This window comes from Argopecten irradians, chromosome 2, assembly GCF_041381155.1.
Source record: "Argopecten irradians isolate NY chromosome 2, Ai_NY, whole genome shotgun sequence".
Classification (NCBI taxonomy): domain Eukaryota; kingdom Metazoa; phylum Mollusca; class Bivalvia; order Pectinida; family Pectinidae; genus Argopecten; species Argopecten irradians.
Genome location: NC_091135.1, coordinates 40,492,081 through 40,507,712, shown reverse-complemented (window position 1 = coordinate 40,507,712; position 15,632 = coordinate 40,492,081). Strand labels below are relative to the sequence as shown.

Genomic DNA, 15,632 nt, shown 5'->3' with positions numbered 1-15,632 from the left:
ATGACGTCATAGGTGGAGCATAACGTGTACATGGTTATAAAAAGTTATGTTTTGATGAATGGCAAGTATGAGAGTATTTATTGATGTGAAATTGATGTAGATCAGAGTTAATATTTTTCGGTCTGAAAAATTATGGCCAAATACTGGTCCTATCATATCTGCTCCTTTCATATGTAGTAATAATGTACTAAAAGTTTGAAAAGCAGAGAAAAGATCCCTCTTTCCTTTGTCAGACATAGATCATTCTTTGGTGGGCGCCAAGATCCCTCTGGGATGTCTTGTTAAACATAGAGACTTATTTGTGTAGATACTCGATCAAAAATCTACCTATGGATTCATCGACTGCCTTGACAGTACCATAGATAAATGAACTTCTCTCAAGTAATGATTAGTGAGACCAGGGCCCAGTTGTTCAAAGGGTGATAAGCTCTATGTGAAATTTTCATTTGTCATTTGCTGCAATATTTATGATTATCTTTTCACCAAATTCAGCAAGCAGGTAAAGAATTAAGTTATTAGAAATATAAATATTTTTTTTGTTAAATTTGTATTTATACCAGAAATTATTTAATCTTGATATGAAAATTCCCATTTTGTAGATCTATAAACTGTGATAAGCCTAAACAATCACTTTTTGAACTGGGCCCTGCTGTTCATTGTATTTTGATAGTAATACATTTGAATATAGTAATGATCTATAAAACGAGACATCATATGCAAGCAATAAAGATTTATTTCAAGAGACAATAATTCCAAGTTCCTGGTAGACAGGAAACAAACATTCTTCTTAGAACTTTGCCATCTATACATAACTCACAAAATCTACACACATTATTTATAATAACAATGGCCATTCAGTGCCCAGTTTCCTCGGAAACTTCTTAACGTTATTTTATAAATGTCTCTGTCATACGAACACAGTCTTATTTATTTGCCTTGGCAAAAATTGTCATATAATATTATTCACACATTATTTTCGAAGAATTCCACTTCAAATTCTTGTAACAAAATCACATGATCTGACTTGATAATGATAGCTGTCTTGTTTCAAAAAATAAACTTTGACTGTTAAAAGCCTTGTTCCTTCTGTACCAATAGAGATCAGTGAATTTCGTTTGATTCAGTCTCTCTCAGACTTTGTCCTGACTTGGGCTGCATACAGGATCGGGCGACTGACTCAAACAATCTGTAAAACAACAGGACATTAAATTAGGTTTATTTTGTTTAACATCTTTATTACTGCAAACCAACTTATTTTTCACAGTGACTTAATTTTGTGTTTTAGGTCGAGATACTTTCGTGGAAATTTATTTTCACGAATTCTTATCACGTGCAAAACACGCATAATGTAATGGCTCATGTTGGTTTACAGTGAACACTAGGCATTCTCTAAGTAGATTCAGACTACAACATATTATTCTGAAAAGAGTATTAAGAAGGACAATATTATTGACTGTATATCATTCTTAAACAAAACAAATCTTGTACTCAATATTTTCAACTTCATAAACCCATTTTTGAAACAGTTTTCATCGTGAAATGAAAATCTTTAGTTTAAAATCCTATCTTTTCTCTATGATAATGCTTAAATTCCACCAACAAAATCATTGAATTTTGCAACTGGCGAAACAATAAAAGTGTATTTACTTCTCAATCTCTGGAGCACAATGCACAAACTCGTGATTCCAGAACTTGAACTGAGGATTTTTTATGAGCTCGATGAATGTGATGAGAAGTCCCCAGGGATGAGGCCTGTTGACAATCAACCGTTCCAGTAGCACCCTGAAAACAATACGTAAACACTAGTCTAAAATGGGATTTGCATCATCAGATAACTTCTTTAAGATTTTTTTCTTGCAAACAGATAAAGGTTTCTAAAATGTGTATAAAATATTTTGAAATCAGTTATACTTGTAAATAGAATTTCATGCTGCTTTTCTAGGATTAATGTTATAAAAGTGAAGGCTGCAGATAATGACAAGGGTTTCCCTTATCAAGGATTCAGTGTGATGTTTGTGTACATACCTTGTAATTTGTTCCTGTATGGCCTCAGTGTTGGCTTCAGCGAATAGGTACAGTAGTGTACAGCTGAAGTAGTAAGTGTGACTGTTTGGGTATCTCAGCTGGTTAGAGATGGAGGTCAGGAACAGGTACCGACCTGGAATGAAGGGGGATAACTTTAATACTTACATTGTAACATATAGGAATACAAATCAAACTATAAGGAAAACAACCAAACATATCATAATTATACATTAAAGACAAATGTTAGTAAATAAAGCATGTCTATAGCGGCTTTTCAAAAAGAGAAACATGCACTGTACAGAGACCATTTCTTTTTATCAATAGTTGAGATTTACTTTTCAAATAAAAACTATGGAATTAGCTTTTTACCATCAGAATTGACTTTTAAGTTTCATTTCTATATACAAATTTGCATACATGCCATATTTTTCTAGGGGTGGTGAGGGAGATTGATAACCATTTTGAGGGATTTTGGTCTCAAAAGAGGGAGGTATACGCGCGACATATATGAATAAATTAAATATCTGCTTTTTTATGATGAAATTCTGCATTCATATTGAATTTTACTGAAATAAAGGAATGTGTGGTTTTGCAAAAGTAGTCACATCCCTATATACACCCAGTTCTGGAGCAGTTTTATTGTTCGAAATATTAGACTGGGCTTTTTAATAATCTTTCACAATAACGGATAATTAACTTAGATAAAGTTCTTACATTTACAAGCACCAAATTAAAAAAAAAACAGAATCGTTACAGTAGTATTCAAAATGTAATTTAATCTGAGAGAGAAAAAAAGTAAATTTCTTTTTAATTTTATTTATTTAAATTCAGTTACTACTGATAATTTTTTATAATTAATATATTTTTTTCTAAAAATAAATTCACACAGAAATTCTAAAAAAAAAAATACTTTTTCCATTTTTAAAAACGTGGTTATTAGGAAATCCGGAAATTCTATAAAATCCGGATCATTTTTTACAATTACCAAAAATGGCGGCCATTACGATTGCAAAGTTTGTGACATCCATCAAATACAGATAGGCCTATTTAACATTAAAAACGTGAGTAAATCATTCACAGTTGTAAGCAGTATTTGTTTTGTTGTAATGCTCAGTAGCTGTAGTCATAAAATTTATTGAAAGGCCAGCTGATTGTCTTCTAGGCAGCCGATCGCGATCGGCTGCTTGACATCAGTTTACGTAATACACAGACGTGAGTGAAAGTGACACCACAAGCCAAGGTGGAAATGGCCCAAGGCTGCTAATTAGGGCCACTTGGGTGTTGGTCAGGGGGTCAGGGAGTGGTTACTCTCGTGCTAAAATTAACCTAGCATGTACACAAATGTGGCAACGAAAATAAAACGGAGGGGTTTATAGAAATCGGGAATTTAGACTCTCCTGCCGGGAGACAATAAAAGGCTTTAAAATACGGGAGGTTTTGTCTCACGCCGGGAGGTATGGCATGTATGAATTTGTGATAAGGATACTCTTTGACACAAGAACTCACCTTCTGTATCGAGATCAACGCCAAGGTTCTGGAAAATGTCCATGTGGGCAGAATGTGCGATGGTTGACATACTTGGAGTGAGGCCCTTACTATGGATATGCTGGATGGACTGGGTACCAACATACAGCACCAGGGCATTCATCAGAGGGATGTTATACCTCATACCAGGCTCATTCAGCTGTAAAGGTGAATCAAGCTATGTACAGAGCAAGACTACTCTAGAATTGCATGAAATAAGACAAGATAATGGGGACAAGTATAGTAACTTAAAATAATCAAGACCTACTGACATAAACAGCTGAACTCTACACAACTAAATTCTCAACATATATAAATATTGTTCATGAGGTTCATGAATTTTTATTTTGATCTCATAAACATTTATTTAAAGATATATGCATGTGTACCGGTACATCTTGATAAGGAAGATGGGCCAGCAATTCTAACATACCTGTAAATTACTGCGCAGGTCTGACAGGAAGGTGACAGGTGACCTCGTCTTCAGGTAGGAGTCCAAGTCCTGTTAAAAATTAACATCAATTTACTATCATTATATCAGACAAAGATTTTCCAAATGAATCAAACATTACCACTTCAAAGATCAAAATGTTTATAATTCAAGGACTTCAGAAAAGATTCTGAATATATCACATAAATGCTTTGTGGAATTGAATTGTCTTATTATTAATGATTTAGGTAAGAATAGGTTTTCATATCAATGTATCTTGATGTTGTTTATAATTGTATACCTTTTTAAAAGAGGCTGGCTCAATCATCTTGGCAAAGTTGGTAAGTATGCGGGGTGGATGTGCGATGTCGGCCAACATGTCCACCTTGAGATTGGGTGTGAATGGGTCGGGCAATCGCATGTTGCGCGGGAATGCACTCAGAATGAGATTGCGCATTTGAATACAGTTGGGTGGGATGACATCACAGAAGGCATAATGGTAGTCACATAAGAACTCTGGGAAGTCATGGAGTAGCACTAACAGAACACGCAGTGTTCCCTGGAAATAAGTGTCCAATATGGGTTAAGCATCAGTAATGTAGAGAAATTGTTTGTCAAACGTATACTAAAATGTAAGTAAAAACAATATTGGCAGCTGGCAGGTGCCATCATTTTCTCATAGACTGAAACAGTTAGGTCTTTTTTGTTCTTATGTAGAAAGATCCCTACCTTTTATTTTGGTTTATTATGGATAGAGTCAAATAAACAACAAATTGTCCTAAGCTTATGTAATTTTTTTATTAAATGGATTTTCATGTTATAACTCACCTTGTAGAGGAGTTGTGTTGGCTTTGTAAGCTCAGCATTGCGTAAGAACGGGGTCAAGAACTTGAACAAGTCGAGCAGCAACTGTGCGTACATTCCCCAGCCCTATAATATATCAATGTAATCAGTATCATTTGTCTATAGGATAATAATATCATTCCAATAATCAATGTTTAAACTTCAAAGAAGTATGTTCCTGGATATGTGTAGCTAGTTTAAAGCTTATATCATTAGATTGGATACATTAAAAGTGTTCCAATTATGTTTCATCACTTGATCATAAGTCTTTCCAACATAAAGGAAGGGAAACAACTCTAAATTATGGCTATGATGTTTCTAGTAAACACAATATTGACAGTGCGTACCTTCTGTTGGGGCGTGAGAGCCAGTAACCTCCCTATGAACACTCGGTGTGAGAGCAGCTCCAGCCAGGCGTATGCAAACCCAGGAGCCTTAGCTGGCCTTAGCACATGGAATGTGTTGCTACAGAAACCAAACAAGGTGATATTGTTAATCTTTGTTATAACACTTTAGAAAGAACAAAGTGTTGCAAATATTTTAATGTTTTTATAAAATCAGAATAGCAACAGAAGACATATTACAAATGAAACAGTTAAATATAATTTAACCAGCAGTGAAATTTCTTTGATGGTTGATATCCTAAAATTAATTTTGGTTTCAATAGAAAAATCAGATAGATTTTGAAGATCAAATATTTTTTAATGACACCAAACTGTCACACCAGTATTGCTGTTGTAAACCTACCAGAATGCAGTGAGCACTTGGAAGTTGATGTTCTCAAGGATGTGTTCTGGAGCGTTCAGCTCAATGAATAGCATGATGAAGATGCGATGATATGGTAGCTGCTGAAACTCTGAGTGGCGTACAGCATGGTCCTGTAGGAGTACTCCCGCCACAATACCCAACACCTGTGTAACACAAATATCAACAAAGCTTGTACCAAGTCAAAATAATACACAAAGTTACCATAATTCCATCAGAATTTTTTTTAAAAGACCAGTATTAATCTCTTAAAGTAATCATCATATAAATAAAGTGTTCAGACACCTGAAATGTTGAAACAGTGGTGGTTAAAATCTCATTCTCATATTTTACCAAGGACACCTATTAATGCAATTCTGTTGATGAGTAGATAACTCACCATCCTCTCGCTACAAACTGTTAAAATTTGTACTTTATCTGAATAACAGAAGTTCATGATCAATAAGATATTCATAAATAAAATAAGTCTGAAGATGTCTGTTTTACAGACCTAATACTTTATCTAGTTTACCTTGTTGAGAAGGTTGATCTTGGTGACGGTGTTGGCAGTGTCACCCGAATGTTTGATGAGGAGTGCGATGAGTCGGACAAAAGCATCGAGTGTGTGAAAGCACTTGGCACGGACTAGAGCAGGGTTCTGAGACTGTTCGCCCAGAGCGCGGTAACACAGGTCGACACACATCTCAGTACAGAGGCGGAAGAACCGTGTGATGAGATCATCAGTCTTAAGGATTCCCTGCTGGTGCATCTGAAACATCAAGCTTCACATATAGACTGCTGATGCAAATAATGAATTGAAGATGATTAAATTAGTTAAGACTCACTTCATCAATACACATTTTTCATTTTTTTTTTAAATTGTATTTGTTTTCCTTTCTTTAGATTTTCTAATAATCTGTTAAAAATAATTGCAAATTAATGTGATTTTTTTCTTCAGTTTTGGTGTCAGAAATTGCTGTTAATGACAACAGATCAAACTTCAAACTAAGTTTTAATCTTAAAGGTAATGAATTCGTCATGCAGAGGAATAGTTTTTTTCAAAGGTTACATGCTAGAACTTGACAGTTCTAATAGCATTTAACATATGACTTCTGTGTTTTTCCATTTAATAAAGCCATTTCATAAATTCTATTTATTACAGGTGTAATATAACCTATTTGCATTGTGATTGGTTGATTCTGATGAATAGAACATATTTCTACGCATGGGAAATGGCCTTCTTTTTAACTATGAAAATCACTACAAAACTATGAATTGAACAACGACACTATACGAAAAAATTGAAATATTCTAAACTTGTATCATAAATCTAATATGAAGGGACGTATTTAATGTTTAAATCCTTCAACAATACCACTTTTACAAAACTTTTTAATAACACAGGTTTTTAGACCATCCATCTTCTTACCTGTTGTACAAATGCAGTGAAAGCTTTGGTACTGTCCCGGCCAGCAGCAGGAGAGTGGTACATATTGACCCACTCTCGTAACAGGAACTCGGTTTTTTCGTGAAGACCAGGCGGATCGTCTAGTTCCCTAGCCTGGGATATTCCAGACTGCATCATAGAGGTCGGACCTCCGATAGCCCGCTCCAACAGGCTGAAGTCCACAGGGGGATGTAGGCCTTCCAGCATTTGGGCCAATCTGTAAAAGGTCGTATTTTGATCACATCTAGTAAAAGCATCTGTATGTTTTGTTCTATAGGCAGTCAATATACATTTTCTATGTGAATTTACTGGTTTGGTTAAGTAAACTGCATGTTTATGGGCTATTCCTAAAGTATGACTGTTTTTTCCTCATTCCTATGTGGATATATTTGCATACAGTATTTTATTTCATATCATAACCCAGAAGTTAAAACAGGTTTATATGAATGAATCTTAATCCAAAACTGAAGAACTTACCCTTCTGGTGGTCTTTGGTTACGAGAGTTCACCTGTGTTAGGGCCTCAATCGTATTGGCAAAGTCAACCTATAACAAAACAGAAAGTTACAAACACCTGCCTGGTATATGATTACACCCATTTCTTTCTTTCATAAATACAGACATTCAAACTAGAACTGGACTAATACCTCCCACTGCACAAATTTAGTGAAAACTCCATTAATAGGGGACATTGCAGAACCCTATATAGTTTACACAACACCCTTTATGTCAGGGTTCTGTGTAACAAATTTTATCGAAATCTGTCAAGTAGGTAGGAAGAGTTCGACAGACACCAATTCCAGTATCCCCACCTTCCCATTAACTTTGTTGCGGGAGGGTATAATAATTTTTTTGACTTTCCATTTGGTCAGTTTCTATTTTTTCATTTAGTTTTAAAACATTTTTTTCTCATTTCTTCTATATAGAGATTTGTGACATTCACAATTGTGACTTCAATTCCTAATTCTAACACAAATCTTATACATGTAGTTCTTTTTATTGTAAGGCCAAAAGAAATAATATGTCTGTTTAGGGTTACCTGACCGACCCTAATTTTTTACCTCTGACCCTAATTTTTTCCCTCACTTTTCTACAATTTTTTTATATAAAAATCCGGATTTCGATCTCAGACTCTGGAAGCGGCTATTACTTTAGAGTAAAAGACACTAATAAAAAAAAAAGTATCGCGACCTACCCACCCTATTTTTTTGCCAATGTAACCCTAAACAGGCAAATATTTTTTTGGGCCTACCCTAAAATACAAAAGACTTTAGACCCTCTGCATCCTTTGCTATTATTTACCTCTGTGACGGGACTGTTGGCCTTATCATCCACACAGTATCGCTGTACCAGCTGCATGGCAAACATGACTCCTACGTAGTTGAGACCATTCTCCATGAGCTGGACCAGGTAGAGATCATACTGTTGCATGCTGACCAGACCTGATCGTATCAGACAGTCAACAGCATCAGCGTTGTACTTGTTATCTCCTCCCACCTCAATCAGGCACCTGTACATACACAAACCATGGTATGCTGTTAACACAATGGTGAATTAAAAGACATATTCTGGCTGTTAATACTAAATAATACATTAGTTTGGACAATGCTATTAGGACATGCTGTGGTGGGGTGGTTGGTTAATGTATCCAACAATTCTATCTGAATTAGTCCTTCACCTCCAGTTTTCTAGTTCTATATTGATGTGTGGCAATTGTAGTACTGGTTCAGTGTGTTTTCTCTGGGTACAGTAGCTTTGCTCAACCTCTAAAACCATATCACTTAGTGGCCATTGGACATAAACCAAAGTTATTCCTTTACCTGGTGATCTGTTTATTGGTCCACTGAGGTCCATAGGCTCTCTGGTCCTGTAGACTCTTCAGCACCATCAAGTTACAGTCCCTGAACCGTACCAACAGATCCTGGTCACTCGACAGCTGAGAGAAGTTGTAGTGGTCCAACAGCCCTTCAACCGCCTACAAGTACAGCAAAACAACTTAGATATAAATAATCAGTAACATGGGGCAGTCCATCTATATTCAGTTAAAATATGACTTATTAATGGTTCATATAGATGACCCTCACTTATTTAACTTATTCACCCCTGAAGGCACATTTAAGCTCTTGTGATTCAAAGGCAGGAACAGTTCATTATGAATTTTCAGGGGTGAATGAGTTAAGCCAATTTGCACTAAGTTATGATAATGAGTGAAGGATAGGTTTAACTGGTGTTAGAGGCATATGTAGGTCATAAGCAATAACCGTAATCATTAGTTAGGCCAGGGCCATTATCACTTGGATAGCTAGCTTCAGAATGAGACGAGGAAGATGCAGGTGTCCCCTCTTGGTCCAAGAAAGTTTGACGTAGGATAGCTTACCTTCTGTAGTAGGGCAATGGAGGTGACTACCTCTCGGTTGTTACGGGCCAGAAGAATGGCCTCCATTAGGCTATGGAGCTGTACCATCAGTGGGTTACTGGTGGGTATACCCATCAACTGCTGCATATATTGTTCCATGTCTCGTCGGATACGGTCCAAAATCTGGGTCAGGTCGTCAATTGAATATGTCTACAATACAAGAATGTTTCATGAGACCAAAATCTGGGTCAGGTCGTCAATTGAATATGTCTACAGTACTAGAATGTTTCATGAGTACAAGATTGATGACATTTGATTTGATTGCTAATTCTTTTACAATTTGATGAGTAAATTGTTATTGTTTGCGAATTCTTTGGCAATATGGCCAGACTACTAACAGGAACTGGTTTTGGTACTCCAGGAGGAAGTGATGGATCATTTGTAGGTTGAAAACCTGGGATATTCTGAGCGAACTCCTCATACACTGCGATCTGTCCAGCAGTCACACCTCCAACCTGTAAACACCAATAACTAATAGGTTAATTGGTCAATTAATGAGGTAGGTTTGTCTGTTAACAGCTCAACAACAGCCAGGGTCATTTAGGGCCAAAATTACTGAGAAAACTCATACATCATACTCTTGATAATTGTATATTTTTATCTAAAATCTGAAAACTTACACAATCCATAATTAACACAAAAGAAATCAATATAGGACCAGATAATATTTCACTTCATCAAAACAAGCTGCTATGACTGACCTTAAGTCTGATTTGTTCTGGCATGCGCTCAGCCTGGTAGGTCAGGATAACAGGATCACAGTATCTACGACCCTCCGATCTGGCATGCTTGCGGAGATCAAACTCAGTAGCTAATCTCTTGTCTATTTCGGGGATTGCCTTCTCCACAGCTGTCTTCTGTATGAACACACAGGCCAGTTCTGTGTTTTCCTGAGCCACAAGTTGAGCAGCCTGCTCTATCATCTCCTTCTGGACTGGGGGAGTACCCTGCAATTACAAACATTCTCTCAAATATTATCAATCTTCTAATTAGTGGGAAAAGAATCAATAAAATCTTTTAATCATCACAAAATGCAAATGTGAAACTTTAACATCAAATGCTTTATCTCGAAAGCTCTTCTTGAGTTTTTAAGTGACCTCTCACTTAAATGCAAAATACAAGATTTTGTACAAAATCCAACTGGTTATCACAAATACTCTTAATTTGTAAGTTTTCCAATGTCGGACATAGAATAGAATTCCAATGGCTGTTCTTCTTATCCATATTAAAATTTGCTAGGATTTATTTTGAACAAGTCTGAGATACAGAAATGGTATGGTAACTTACCTCGTTGACTCTGAGTGTGCCCATAAAGGCACTCTTGAGATTGTTGTTGATACTGAGGTAGAGAGGCTCCCGGGATGTAATCAGGGCCAGACCAGCTGTCATATTGCGTACCATATGGTGGGCTGCTGCCCGCATTCGGGTCTCCTCAGGGTCCAGGGCAAAGTCCTACAATACCAACATAAACCAAGCTATCAATGGTTCATTACAAAAATAGTCCAATTGGTATGTGTGAACAGTTTTTTTGTAACATTTAACATATTTATTAAATTTGCCTCTTATCTATAAATGAAATTATTGTTAACCAATATTAATGCCAAATGGTGTTTATTTTTAATTTAGATTTATTTAATTTATGAAATCAAATAAAAAACCTTTTTTTCAGAATTCTAGACAGCATGCCTGCTGATTTTATTTAGGCATTTGCATCACCAAATATGTGTGCTTTAGAAATCTTTTGAAAACTAGAACTGTCACCAGAGCGGACAACTATTACCCTCCGCTTCACAAATTTAGTAATAACTCCATTAATAAGACCCTATATAGTTTACTCAACTCCCCTTTATGTAAGAGTTCTGTGTACCAAATTTTATCAAAATCTGTCCAGTAAGTTATGTTGTGGGGGGTATAATAAGATATTTTTGAAATTAACTATATACTATCACAAAGTATCATGAATGACAGTTTCCATGAAAATATATATATATATATGAACATTGGTCTGTCTCACCTTCTTGATGATCTGTTCACAAGTCTGTAGTGTGATTTTGATGGTTCGTTCCACAACAGGAGGCAGTAGTTCCTGGATAGACTTTTCTAATGCCATCTTAACCACCTGCTTCAGATTAGGGTGTCCTATGAACAGTGGAATCTAAAATACAAATAAGAAATACATCTTTAATTTTAACAATATATGTAAAGTATATCCAGAAGACTTGCATTCTACACATATGCAAATATTGCAAACTACGTATATATTATTGATCTTTCTTTGACTTGCTTAGCATAGAGTAAGACAACATAAATTTCAGAGCTATACTGAGGTACTGAAAAACTTCAAATGTTTTAGCAAAACTGGTAGACATACAAAAAATACAGATGACAAACTATCCTGAGCTTATTGCGATTGAATATGAACTTTTAATCTACTGAGAATACTTAGAATATTCACAAGGTTAGAGTAAAAGACTAAATAACTTTACATGATCACTTGTCACTATGTGAGCTCCAATACTGTTGAGATTTGACGTCACAATTTCATCAAAAGCAAACTGCGGTCTTGGTGGCATGTTTGGCGTTGTCGTGGTGACTGTGGATGTGGGAGCTGTTGTAGACACTGGTGGGGTGGCCACCGGTGCTGTGAGCTGTACCAAGGGCTGTTCAGCAGGCTGTGGTGTAGGCATAGGGGGAGGGGGCAGGGTCTTAACCATGTTGGATAGCTGGGGCTCCGTAGTAGATATACGCGAAGTATCCTTTAGGTAAGTGCTAGGGTTCAGCTCCTGGCAAACAAAACACTCACATTTCACTTCAACACATTTCTTGAGATTTCTTCACAATTTCTATTCGTCTATAATCTGGATCTCAAGTTTTATTTATTTATTTTTTTGTTCATGTATCAAACTCAAGCTTTCGGGATGAAAACGGATGCCATGTATATTAGCTTATAAGGAATGTGATCATCTACAAATTTTGGTTTTGATTTTAATTTTTGAACAATATACAATAGATCTCAAGATTTTAATCGAGTACTATTACTTACTTCTGCCATGTATAGTAAGGAATACGCGTTTTTTTAACAAATGAAATTGAATAATATCAACTAGAATTAGACTGTGTACATTTATAGGTAAAACAATGCAAAATCATGCACTTACATTAAGATCCAGTGTCAATGTTTTACATAGCACTTCTATCTCAAACTTGAGGTTGAGCTTTAGGTCTGGCTCTTGGTGAAGTTCTGCTAGAACATTCATTATTCCAATTGTCCAGGGATTTGGGGGCCGGAACACCTACAAACAGAGGCAAATGTTACAAATCAAAAGACACTTTTATCGCTTTTTACTACAAAGCTGTATCTTCCAGAGTCAAGAAATATTAAAGAAATTTATTTCTTTATTTCATCATAAAGAATGCTTTTCTATCATGTACATTAAGTTCCAAATAGTACCTCATTTAACTCATTTAAAGGCTTCACACAGTAAGTATCCCTCATTTTACCGAAGCTGCAATGTCAAAACAAGAAAAAAGTGCTCTCAAGATAAATACAATAATGTATTCCTTACCTTGCTCTTGGCACAGGACTCCAACACTTTGGCTGTGAATGGTACGACGTACAGTAATTCCCTGGCTCCTTTGTGGTAAGCCTCGTACAGCAGTGCCTTCAGATCTATGTCCTGTAAATACCACGTTCAGGTTCTTAGAAGCCGTTTAGAAGCATGTATTGATGCAAATATTCAGGCTGACAAACAATGAACATGAATTTTCAGTAATAATTCATGAAGATTTCATAACTACTGAAGACTATGAAACAAAATTTCCAAAATCAACTTTGATATCATACCTACAAATAAAATAAGACCATAATCCTAAACTGTATATTCAAAACATTTTATTCAAAATTTAATTTTACAATTAAAGTATGTGAAATGGTTACTTACTATCTGTAGAATAGGCTTGTTCTTGGCCAGTGTGAGCATGCCAAGCCAATGACCAAGGTTCTTCAGCAGAGTTCGGTCAGAGAAGTTGGCATCACCTTTGTCACTCCTCAACAATACCTACAATACAAATGATCATATATCATAAATAATCGAGATAATTCTAAAATCAGCTATAACTCATGTGCATGTATGTTTCCTGAAATCTTTAAATAGGTAACAAAGCACACATATATAGAGGTAACACAATGAGTGGTTGCTGGATATGGAATTTATTTCACACGAATCTGAAATAAATTCCATATCCAATAACCCTGAGTGTGTGACCTGTTTCTACCACAATTTGAAATTTCTACACGACGGCCAAAATAAAATAAAAGTTATTTTCCGATCATCATAAGCAAATAGGCACTTATTAATATTCAAAATCTTAATTGCTTAAAGGATGTATTAAGAACAAAGCATTCTCTCACTGCTGTATCCCAAGTGTAGAGTTTCCATGTCATTATCTATACAAGTACATAGGAGCTTAAGGAACTGCATCTTTCAACAATATCGTACCGCTGTGTCATATCAATGATATTCCAATAAGGAGATTGATCAGAAAGTGTTTTACCTTGATGTTCCTAAAAGTCTCCCTAATGACCATTTGAGTGATGTCGGAGATTTGCAGTGCGTCGAGGAAGTTCGCATACAGGGTGTGGAAATTGGGTTCTATACTGGCTCTCTTCATCACAAGGTACTGGGCCGACCAGGCATAGTAATCCTCGGTTATCTCCTTCCTCAACTCCTCTGCCTGTAAACAGTGGTGATAAACTCTCCGATGAAGGACAGGTATCGTTAGTGAATCCAAGTAGTTCATTTCTATCCAGTGTGCTTTACATTTTCATGGTGCAATTTAGTGCTACATAGACCCAAAAAGGACAGTCTGTCTGCTGACATACCGGTATAAAAGGTGATAACCATTTAACCAATTATAAACTAAATTTAACTCATTTATGATCTGTACAAACTTAAATATTACGAAACTATAAATCTAAGCTAGGTGAAATATTGCTGACTGACAACTTAAGTAGGGTATATCAACTAATTTGAATACTTCCATTGCTGATAAACAAATAAAGACACAATAAGTTACAGCTAATGTATGACTCCACTTTACCTTCTGATTCATGTTGGCCATTGACAGATTATTGAAGATGAAGAAGACCTTGTCCTGGACTGACTCTGGTGGTATGGAGGACTCCTCATTGCCTTGACCAGCCAGCAGGGTGTCGATGTTTGTAGCACTCGCAATGGACGGCTGAAGATAAAAGGTTTCGTTACAGACAATATACAAGTTATGATATACAATATGTGTAATTTACAAATGCGAAGCAATCATTAATTGGCTGGTTTTTCACCAAAGCTGATTGCACTACTTATTTCCTATGTATCATTGCTAGGCACAGTAACAGACTCTTCATAGTTTCACATTTACCTTGGGTAAGCTGCTTGGTTTTGTGGTGCCCGTGGTAACAGCTGTGGTTGTGGTGGTGACAGCCGCTGGAGATGGAGCCTGGGTTGGTGCTGGAGTCAACACTGGTGGTACAGGCATTTCCACTGATGTGATTGCAGCACTGGTAGGGGTAGGGTTCGCTGTGGGGGCAGTCCCTGTAAACGACACCCCACCAACTGCTGTTGGGGTCAAAGTTCGGGATATGGAAGGCATCACAGGGGGCTCTTGTGATTTTGCTCCAAACTCAACAAACTGGAGGAAGAGAAAATAGATAGTACTGTACAATTTCGCCTCCCAGAACGACATCTATTTTAATTCACCTACATATTTACATTCACACTTATGTGATGATACTGAGAACAAAGCCTGGTGATAGGTGTTATAATACTTGTTTACATGGTTTTTTGCGTTTAAATGTTTACTTTCCTCCTTCAAGAACAACATATTTTAAACTCTAATATTGTCTTTAGACCCCCTATAACACAGCAATGTCCTGTCAAGTAAAATACTAAAAACATCAAACTAACCTGTTGGTTTATTATTTTTATTCATTCATCTATTTTTGTGAAACTAACCTCAATAAGATGTTGTGGAAACTGCTGGAAATGGGGGATAGCCGCTAGATGTTGGCAATACTGAGGGTAGTCCTTTAGTCTGAAATAGTTATACAACATAGATAATACTGAGGGTAGTCTTTCAGTCTGAAAATGAAATCATCCCATATAAATCTAAAATGACATTTCTTCACATAAAAAATTGTAAGAGCAT

At 36.2% G+C, this 15,632-nt stretch overlaps 1 protein-coding gene across 1 annotated transcript in view; it reads right to left on the bottom strand.

Annotated features, from left to right (window-relative positions):
- Window positions 1-715: 715 nt before the first annotated feature.
- Window positions 716-15,632, bottom strand: part of LOC138315481 (CCR4-NOT transcription complex subunit 1-like) — a 30,234-nt gene continuing 15,317 nt past the window's right edge. Inside the window, exons 23-49 of the mRNA XM_069256534.1 lie at window positions 15,440-15,518; window positions 14,847-15,116; window positions 14,529-14,669; window positions 13,983-14,162; window positions 13,370-13,486; window positions 12,995-13,105; window positions 12,587-12,721; window positions 11,915-12,211; window positions 11,443-11,583; window positions 10,716-10,880; window positions 10,130-10,375; window positions 9,767-9,883; window positions 9,390-9,578; window positions 8,833-8,987; window positions 8,315-8,522; window positions 7,491-7,558; window positions 6,996-7,230; window positions 6,099-6,335; window positions 5,570-5,733; window positions 5,170-5,287; window positions 4,808-4,909; window positions 4,281-4,538; window positions 3,983-4,051; window positions 3,532-3,709; window positions 2,026-2,158; window positions 1,648-1,782; window positions 716-1,186 (exon numbers count right to left, since the gene is read on the bottom strand). Of these exons, the coding sequence (XP_069112635.1) occupies window positions 1,102-1,186; window positions 1,648-1,782; window positions 2,026-2,158; window positions 3,532-3,709; window positions 3,983-4,051; window positions 4,281-4,538; window positions 4,808-4,909; window positions 5,170-5,287; window positions 5,570-5,733; window positions 6,099-6,335; window positions 6,996-7,230; window positions 7,491-7,558; window positions 8,315-8,522; window positions 8,833-8,987; window positions 9,390-9,578; window positions 9,767-9,883; window positions 10,130-10,375; window positions 10,716-10,880; window positions 11,443-11,583; window positions 11,915-12,211; window positions 12,587-12,721; window positions 12,995-13,105; window positions 13,370-13,486; window positions 13,983-14,162; window positions 14,529-14,669; window positions 14,847-15,116; window positions 15,440-15,518 (4,333 nt within the window). The 3' untranslated portion in view covers window positions 716-1,101. The remainder of the gene's footprint in view (window positions 1,187-1,647; window positions 1,783-2,025; window positions 2,159-3,531; window positions 3,710-3,982; window positions 4,052-4,280; window positions 4,539-4,807; window positions 4,910-5,169; window positions 5,288-5,569; window positions 5,734-6,098; window positions 6,336-6,995; window positions 7,231-7,490; window positions 7,559-8,314; window positions 8,523-8,832; window positions 8,988-9,389; window positions 9,579-9,766; window positions 9,884-10,129; window positions 10,376-10,715; window positions 10,881-11,442; window positions 11,584-11,914; window positions 12,212-12,586; window positions 12,722-12,994; window positions 13,106-13,369; window positions 13,487-13,982; window positions 14,163-14,528; window positions 14,670-14,846; window positions 15,117-15,439; window positions 15,519-15,632) is intronic.